The sequence below is a fragment of the Epinephelus moara genome, chromosome 17 (genome assembly GCF_006386435.1).
Source record: "Epinephelus moara isolate mb chromosome 17, YSFRI_EMoa_1.0, whole genome shotgun sequence".
NCBI classification, from domain to species: domain Eukaryota; kingdom Metazoa; phylum Chordata; class Actinopteri; order Perciformes; family Serranidae; genus Epinephelus; species Epinephelus moara.
The window spans coordinates 34,165,093-34,175,064 of NC_065522.1; the positions used below are offsets into that span (position 1 = coordinate 34,165,093).

The window sequence follows — 9,972 nt, forward strand, 5'->3', positions numbered from 1 at the left end:
CTCAGAAGTCGTCATATACCAGTTCTTTGGCAATGACTTCTGGTGTCAGACACCGACGAAAAAAAGTAGTCTTTTAAAGTCGGCATGATATGGGACCAGTTGCTGTTATTATGTAAATGCACCCAGCAGCATCAGGGGGAAAGGCAGCAGATCATCAAAGTTTAGAGGGTGAAAGTCTGAGTAGGGTGGGTGGCAGGGGTGGTATTCGCTTCCTGTAAGATTGTAAAGCCAAACCCTGTCCTTTTTTCCTAAACCCAACCACTTGCTTTTGTTGTTGAAGGAAATAAATGTCAGTTTGCGGTGTTGTACCGGCATAGTGCGTTTATTTTGAAAGTGACTGTATGTAACCAGTAAATTTCCTGTAAAGAGAAGTGTATTTTGAAAGAAGACAATGCATGTAACAGGCTGAAGTTGACACAGCATCTGAGAACAACAACCAACGCACCAACCAATAGAAATGTAGAGTGCTTGTATGTTAGAAAAGACTGTATGCATCTACATTTCTTATGAAAAAGGAAGTCTACTTTGAAAACACAAATTGACATGCTGCCCCTGACGCAGTAAGGTACCAGGTCCACTGACAAATGGTTGTAATTGAGAAGTTGGGATGAGAGCATGCTGCCAACACATGATGGTGTTCGGAGGTCGTGGTCATTTCATCTATTTCTGTGAGATCATGTTGGTATCAACATGCAGCATAATTGAAAAAGAAGTTCTTTCAGTAATGCTGTGCGGCATCCTGTCACCTCTTCACTGTACACTGCTGTATAATGAAGACAAAAACAAAAACACACAGAGCTGTAACTGGCGTGTTTTTGTATAATTCACTGTACCTTCAGAAGTCTGTATGAGCAGAAGGAAGACAACAAAGGTGAGGGCGGGAAGGGAAAGTGATCCACTGATGGCACTGAGCACAGAATGAGGTGATAATCGGTACATCCTGGAGTTCTGAAAAATAAAACCAATTGTAATTTACAAAGAAAAATAAAAAAGAGCAGATATGTGTCTGAGTTAGTATACAAAAGTATCAAGTGAGTGTTGTTGAATTGTCTTTGTAAAAATGCAATGCTATTGATCAAACATCGTTAAAGGTTCAGACCTGAAGCAAGAGCCATGTACATGCCTTAACTTTTTGGAAGTGTGATACTAAGTTGCTGAAGGAACTGTTCAAGACATATGGGTCAAATATTTATAAATCAGAGGTGGAAATATCCTGATTTTTCCAAAAACACTGGATCTTACATTTCTCGTGATACAACTAAAAATCTTCATTTTTTAACCATAACCACACAAAATAGCAGAGAAAGAAGTGGTGTATAAACTGGTCATCCAGTGGACATCAGCACATCAGCTAGATAGGCAGGAGATTGTCTCTGGCAGTGCAGCTGAGTTTGGTGGACACTTTCCATGACAGTCAGCAGCGGCTAACACTTCAAACCCCTTCTTCACCTCCTTGACTAAAATTAGCATGACACTTTTTCTCAAATATCCTCCAAGACAACTGTGAGTAGCAGGAAAAGACCTTTTGTCTTTCCTCTGTGCCAACCTCATGAAAAAATACAGTATATTATAATTTTTTTGGGAGGAAAAATATTGACAAGACATATCGGACAGGATGATAGTAGATAACATGGAATATATCTGCCAATTATGACTGCTTCAGTTTCCTGTGGTTGATTTTCTGCTCTTCTTATCCTCCCGTCTTTTTCTTTTCTTACCTTCACCGATTGCAGTTTTTGATTCCTCTGTTTCTTCAGACCTTCCAATGGAGGCTGTACCTCTCCGTTGTCCTCTGAGAAGAAGAGTGTGAAATTGAAAAAACAAAATCTAAAAACATGGAACTTTGAACAGAGAAAGTAAGGACCACCAGCCACAAATCACTTTGAGTGGCAGATTATAAATTCTGTTAATGATGCAAACATTATCAATAATGAATATTTTTTTTATATATACATATATACATATATATATATATATATATTAACCTTTATTTTACCAGGCAGATTTGCTTGAGATCAAAAGATCTCTTTCACGAGCAAGGCCTGGCCAAAATTGCAGCAGTTTACAAAACATAATAAAACACACATAAAGAAAAAGCACAGACATGAGAAAAAGAGAGAACGGCCCAGAGTCCTATGGAGGGGTTATAATCAAATGTGGTAACAGATTAAATAAACATATCCAGGAGGATTGATGATTTTTGATTGACCCTTAAATGCACACAAAACAGGTTATGGTGCGTTTTAAAGATACCTTTACATTTATGCATTATGACATGCACAGCAACAATAAAAGAGAAGCTACGGCACTGACCCAAAATGTTAAAAGAGTTTGTCCTTCAGTAAAAGCCAAAAGGAAAAAAAAAAACTGGTGATATCTATGCAAATGAATGAATAAATCAAAATTATATTCTTCATTTTTCTTGCCCAACTAATGTCTATTTGTCTTTCTGCTGTTTTGTGCTGGACAGGTTTTGTACGGTAGGTTTCTCGAAGCTTTCTGTAAACGGATGCCAGCTGCTGCTGGAAGGATTGCACCATAAATGTGATGCTAAAGAGGCTGAAAAGCTCCAGAGCTGCAGAGTGGTGAGAATATTCTGTGGGTTAGTTACCTTTAAATTTTAATAGTCATTTGATTACTTTCTTTTTCCATTTGTTGCATAAATTGTGAATCAATGCAGCTTTAAGTTAGTCAGCAAATGGTTTACAAGTTGGTTCAGATTCCTTCAACCAAGTGTTAGGATTTTTTTTGTGTGTGGGTATATGTCCTACAATTATAAAGGTGCGCTTGTACCTGTCTGTGCTTTGCATTTGCAGTGAAAGGAATTTGAGAAGTACTTTAATCTCTAGTTTCAAGTACAGCCAGAAATTCAATCATTCAATCTATTCAAAACCTTTCCACAATTACTGAAGATTCACAATGGATAATATTAGAAATATTAGAAATCAAATGAGGAAATGCATTTTTGCCATTCCAGTTACAATTCCTGGTGCAATTAACCTGTAATATTTTGAAAAACCTATGTAATTCCAATTTCTCACTAACAAATGTATAAGAGAATAATTTCTGTATAAGTTGTCATACCTGTCGTGTGTATCAAAGCTTCAGCTCACCAACAAGCTGCTCAGTCCACGTCCTCAAATAAAATATGTTGTACTTTAACCATGGTCTAGAAATTAGATAGGGTGTGTTCACCAAGTTTTACAGCCTGTTATAGCCTCAAATCATGTTCACGTCTAAACTTTCACTTTGCGCTTGTCAGCAGCAACAAGTAAGAGAGTAAGAGGCAATGACTCATAAATAATGAGTTGTAAAAAACCTTGCAAGGACTTTGACCGTTCTGACAATGAGGTATATGGTTATTGTATCATAACATGTTTGGCAGTTACATCAGGTAATTTCCATGCCACCTTGGCTACATGGCATCAAAATATTAACGAGATGTATGCAAAGTGTCTGATCTCCTGCAGAGGGCAGAGCAGGACCAATTCAACTTAACCATGGGTTGCACCATGAGAAAGGAGAAGCTGAGCATGTGAGACAGAGACAGAAAAGGAGACATGGAGACAATCAATGTCACAAAGAAGAAATTATGACATTTTCTCAGTCCCTCCCATGTCCTGAATGCTCTGCAGGATACAGTATATGTCACATACTGTAGAGGTGGAATATATCACCCAGAAGCTGTAAACCTGAAGGTTAATTTGAGATGCAGCTCAACGCTGTGTGGCAAGTTTCTATAAATGTGTCATAAACACTGCATGTTTGTGCCCGAACCTTTATGGGACTAACATAAAGTGGACATATCTGTAAAGGGGAGACTCGTGGGTACCCACAGAACCTATATTCATTCAGATATCTTAAAGTTAGAAGTCAAGGAACCTCTTTGAAAATGGCCATGCTGTTTTTCCCTCTCCAATTTTTTTCCCCCTCCTTTACTGATAAGCTGGTATAACATGGTTGGCACCACTAGATTACTGGGGTCTCCTAGTTTTATGTGGTACCACTGTCATCTCTAGCTTTAAAACTCAGCCATCTATAGCCTTTGAAAGACAGATGGTGGCAAAAAAAGCAGCATGTGAAAATTAACGGACCTTAATTGCATCACAATTAACACCTTAATGCTGACAACTCTAAATCTTACCCAGCTGATATCAGTCGTACTGTTAACTGCTTACACTTTTACAACTGTATCAGAGCTGCAGCCCAACATTTCCTGTTGCTGCTGCTTTACATAATGTTGAGGATATGTAGCCTCACACACACTGACTCCCAGACTCAGTTAATCATTTAATACTCAGCAGATTTTGGCCAGGCAGGAGCACACTCATTGACTTGTTTTAAACATTTCCTCCAGATGTATTTTAAGTTATATAAAAATACTCAGCTTTGAAGAATAATGTGTGTGATAATGCTTTCCCTCAAATTGTACAGTATTTTTACTCCTTCTCCCAAATTGAAACATCTAGAATCTGTAAATGTCTTTTTATTTCAAAAGGTAAATTGCTGGAACATAAAATGTCACACATTGTTGACCTCCTTCCTCTGCACACTTTGTGGCACCTTAATAATATCCTTCTACTTCCTCCTTTGCTTCTGATGCACCAGAGTCATAATTACTATGAACACTAGAGGGCTTTGTTGCCTCAATGTAAAAATACAGCATGTTGTTCTGGGGATTTACAATGAAAGAACTGGTGTTGTCATTTCACTTGGGAGGACAGTGCACAAACTCAAGATGAGCACAGAGAAGTCCCCTCTTGAGAATCTAAATGTGGAAACAGCCTAACATGTTGTTAACTCTGCTCATACTGCACACACCCATTGTAAAGATGAAAGGTCTTGGTACTTCACACATACTCAGGTTTTAATTCTGCACTGACAGATTTTTATTTATATGTTGTGGCTTCACACTCAGATGTCTGTCTTTGTCAGACATATGTCAGACATGTCTGTCTGTTGCAACGCCAAAAATAAGCCGCACAGGAAGAGGAGGTTCTCACCTACATTTCTTTTGTCCTTTGTCTGTCATTCAGTGTGATGTTCACACAGTCAGCGGCGAGACATAATGGAGGTCACAGCTCTCTGCATCGGACTGTGTGAGTACTGACTGTTTTCCTGTTGAGATTTCCCAACAAAGTAATTTATAAGATGAATTTGGGAGCTATTTAAGCAATAGGTTTAATCAAGCAGAAATTCTGCAACTGATATGGATCTGTGACTGTGTCTTTTGCACACTTATTTGTTTGTATTTTCCTAACTGACACCGACACAAACATTCATTTGCGAGAGGCTGATAATATTTAACCTTGTGCACCACTGGTGCAAATAGTTTTTTTCAACAGAAATGATCTGACATGTAAAATTGATCTGTGTCTGACACACAGCTCTTTCTTTGTCTCTCCAGTGACAAATGTGTTGATGGTTGTGGTTGCACAAGTTCACTGTCCTCCGAAAGATGGTAAGCTGCACTTTTTCATGAAAAAACTTAATGTTGATACAATATTAATGAAAACATATTAATTCAAATGCACTGTTGCTTTCATATTGTTAGCCACAGACTGGCCACCCTCATTTGCAGAGCAGAAAACTGATGTTTGAATACATGTGCTCTGCCAATCAGGCTGTGCCTGTGAGGCTAACCCCACATAAAGCTGCAGTTTTACTTTGCACTTAAAAAAAACAACTTTTGCACAAGCTGCGCCATATGTCAAGACTATAGACTGGCTGAAGTGTGTGTGTAACTTTGGTCTCTCACCAGAGATTATACATGTTTGACACAAAAGGTGTTGCAGGGTAGAACTTTGAATGTTACACATGTTGCAGGATAAATGTCACGGACTGTCACAGTCCATTTTAACAGTTCATGGCCATGGTAATAGCTATCTTAATGGAAAAGATACCAATATGTTAATTTTATATGCATTTCTGTTTGAGAGTTTAAGAAGTTAAACTTTTTGCGTTCTGTGTCCCAAATGCAGCTTTTCCTTGTATTCTCCCAAACAGACTGCAGTTTTTTGAGTATGAGTCCATCAATTTTACCTGTGAGTTTGACTGCGTGGCTGAATGGAGCGTGATGAGGACACTGGAGAATATCGTTCCAACAAACATCTCTAACTGGGTGACATCAGCAGGATCTGGCACCATCAAACCTGCCTTTTCATCGGACAGTGGAGCGTACTGGTGTGAGGACAGAGATGGACTAAGAAGCAATGCTGTCAACATCTCTGTCACTGGTGTGTTTAGCTCATAAATCAATACTTATTCCACTCTATTTGTCTAAATCTGATCTTTTTGACATAGCAAGTATAACATAATACTGCAAGTAGCCCAAAGAAGAGTGATATTGCAACATGCTGTCACTCCCAACTTGTCAGGTATGGCAGCTTGGTCAGTGACCCTGTGCTTCAATCTCACATGCTCCATGTACCCCTCTAGCATCAGTTTTGGATGTGCCTGTGCTATTTTCTGCTTCTTACTTGCAACATTTTCTTGTCATATAAACTTCTGTTTTAACAGGAAACGCAGGTTTTAGTACCAAAACTACTTTAGGTTTAAGCAACAAAACAAGGTTCAAGCGACAAACATAACTTGGTAAGGTTTAGAAAAGCGATCATGGTTTGGGTTAAAATAACCATTTTTTACAGTAGCTTAACAAGTATGATACTTGATGACTGTGTCACATTATACGTCAGTAACTATGATACGTGGTTGAAAAAACTTTGAAAATCCAACTTGTTCTCAATCCTAAATTGTTAAATACCGCTGCTTGGTTTTTGATTTCCGCATGAGACACTGACAAAAAACAGGCATCCGTTCGCAGCGGTATGATACGTTGTCGGACGATGTCAGTAATTCAGTTCAAATTCAGCAAATTCAGTCAATTTGAAACACCATTCGACAACAATGTTATTTATAGACAAAGAAAGTCCCTCAGGGTTAGTGGGAGGGGTGGTGGATGGGTCCAACAAATGCTGGATGCTGTTTTAAGGTGCATTATTCATTGGGAACAGAAACAAATGGCCACATACCAAGCTGCCATATTTGATGCCCTCGAACTGAGAAGAGAAGAACCGATACAATAAACGGTGTAGGAGTAGATATTTTTGGAGAAAGAGAATTTTTGAAAAATGACATCTTACCTTCAATGGGCAAATAGCTCACTTCCTGTTAGATTTAGGTCAGGGGTGTGATTTGTAGGTCTCGATGAGACGAACAAGCCAGTTTTGGTTGGATCGTTCTACGACATTCCTATGGGCCGCAGCGGCCATTTTAGTGTGCCTAGGAGGCTAGGTGGCGCTAAAGAGCCCATTTTGGCACTTCAGGGGTTATTTTTTTTCATTTTATCAATTTTTTCACCAGTCCTGACATGCGTGCCAATTTTGGTGAGTTTTTGAGCATGTTTAGGGGGTCAAATTCCAGCTCGTTGGCCGAGGTCCCTAAAAATATGCATCATTAGGTTAATATGACTGCTGAAATGTCAAAAAATATTCACCTGAAATGTGCAACTGCTATGAATCCAGCTAAATTTTGATTCAGTGCCCAACCTGTCCTCATCCTCACAGCCATGTTATGTTTAACATTAAATATCTCATTGTCCAGCTGGTTTAGTGATCCTGGAGACTCCTGTTCTGCCTGTGATGGAGGGAGACACTGTGACTCTGAGCTGTAAAAAGAAGAAAACTCCCGATGACCTCGCAGCTGATTTCTACAAAGATGGGCTCCACATTAGGACCGAATACAAAGGAAAAATGACCCTCTATAATGTCTCTACATCTGATGAAGGACTCTACAAGTGTAACATCTCTGGAGCTGGAGGATCACCAGAGAGTCGTCTGGCTGTCAGAGGTGAGACATACCAGTGTTTCATAACTAAGTATCTAAGTATACACTTCATTCATTGTTTTTGCATGTTAGATGAAATAAAATAAATAAAATGCTTTATAACGTCAGATAAATCTTTATTTATCCCAAGAGAAATTGCTTTACAGCAATTATTATGCAAAGTGAGAAGACTGCCAATACACTGCTCAAAAAAATTAAGGGAACACTTGAATCCCACATCAGATGTTGATGAACTAATTATACAAGTGTAAAACTTTGCTGATGTACATTGTATATTTGTTGAAAACAAAATGACGTAACAGTGAGTGGAAACCAAAATCATCAACCCACTGAGGGCTGGATTCCAAATCACACCGAAAATCAAAGTAAAAAATTGAAATCACAGGCTGATCTAACTTGAATTTTTCACATCAACTTATTATGTGACTCAGTAGTGTGTTCGACCCCCACCTGCCTGTATGACCTCCTGACGACTTCTGAGCATGCTCCTGATGAGTCGTTGGACGGTGTCCTGGGGAATATCCTCCCACACCTAGATCAGGGCATCAGTGAGCTCCTAGACAGTCTGTGGCGGTACTTCGTGGCGTCAGATGCACTGATACATAATGTCCCCCGCTCTGACAGTGTGGTCAGAAACATGCACACCAGCAGCCTGCTGGAGGTCATTTTGCAGGGCTCTGGCAGTGCTCCTCCTGTTCCTCCTCACACAAAGGAGCAGATATGGCCCTGCTGCTGGGTCGATGCCCTTCTACCGCCCTGTCCAGCTCTCCTGGTGTAACAGCCAGTCTCCTGGTATCTCCTCCATGCTCTTGAGACTGTGCTGGGAGACACAGCAAACCTTTCGTGACTGCACGTGTTGATTTGACATCCTGGAGTAGCTGGATTACCTGTACAACCTGATTGGGCTGCAGGTACCGCCTCATTTTACTTGATGAGGTGATGGGGTAGTGACAAGGACACTAGCAGAAGACCAAACTAGAGAGGAATCAGTCAGGAAGGATAAGGAGAGAGCAACTGTAAAGCCATTCCCTTTTTGGGGGTTGTCTTGTTTTTTGCCTCTTAAATTCACCTGTTGTCACTTTGATTTCCACCAAAGCAGCTGAAACTGATTCACAATCACTTGTGCTTCCTAAATAGACAGATACTGTGACCATTAAGTTTTCCCTTAATGATTCTGAGCAGTGTACAGAGAGTGCAAATACATAAAAGTTTTCCAATCAGGATCAAAGCACTGCATAAGTATGTACTTTCTTTAGGGTTTAAGAATGTTTCAGGACCTGAAGAAAAGACGGACCCTCCCCCTGCTCAACCCACCAGTCGCCCCCAGAGTCAGCACCGAAATTTCCACACTCTGCTGTGGATTGTCGGCACTGTTTTACTGGTTGCCCTGCTGCTGTTGGTGCTGGGAGTACTATATTGTAGGATACACAAAGGTGAAGGGAGCACCACCAGAGGTAACTGCATTTAAAGTTATTTGAAATCAAAGCTGCTGCACACCTGGTAACCACACCTGGTTAAAGTGAGGTTTAAAGTTCAGTTTTAGAGAAAAGTCATTTATGATGCTAGAAAAGCAAAAAAGGTGAAAGCTGAATAAAATTTTCTCAATCACCATTATTCAAGAATAATGGACTTAAGGTATTATGCAGAACCCTTCTTAATAAGTCATCCAACTAGTCCAAACCCACTGAGTGCACAGTTGCCCACGTACAGTGTCACATGGTGTGTGTTTGGGATACAGGTCATAGGAAATTGCAGATTAAATAGTCAACTGAACCCATTAAGAAGAGCAATGTATTCAGACAGAGTGTTTGTGAATTTGATAGTTCAATTGCTTTATTGAAAGTACAGTAGTACCATTGCCAATAGTGGGATAGTTAGTGGGCTAAAACTGTACATTAGTAGTTGAGGTAGCACGTTGAAAGGCAGATAGTTAAAGTGTTTATATGTTGTATTGACTTAAAAGTGGGAGCCACAGCGATCGGTCGCATTTTAGCCATTTTGAAGCATTTTTCTGTTGTTATAGCGCCACCCAGTTGCCAATTAGAGTTAAATTTCTCCAGTCACCTTGAGGCGTCCTGTTCTACATATCTACCAAGTTTAGTAAAAATCCATATGGCGGTTAGGCCT

The 9,972-nt window shown here is 39.8% G+C and overlaps 1 protein-coding gene across 1 annotated transcript; it reads left to right on the forward strand.

The window, feature by feature from the left end:
* The first annotated feature begins 5,062 nt into the window (after positions 1 to 5,062).
* LOC126403845 (low affinity immunoglobulin gamma Fc region receptor II-a-like) lies at positions 5,063 to 9,821 on the forward strand. The gene is made up of 5 exons (XM_050066658.1): positions 5,063 to 5,099; positions 5,408 to 5,461; positions 5,982 to 6,236; positions 7,603 to 7,848; positions 9,102 to 9,821. Exons 1-5 carry the CDS (start codon positions 5,069 to 5,071, stop codon positions 9,311 to 9,313), a joined length of 798 nt encoding a protein of 265 aa, XP_049922615.1. The 5' UTR covers positions 5,063 to 5,068; the 3' UTR covers positions 9,314 to 9,821.
* The last annotated feature ends 151 nt before the right edge of the window (positions 9,822 to 9,972 follow it).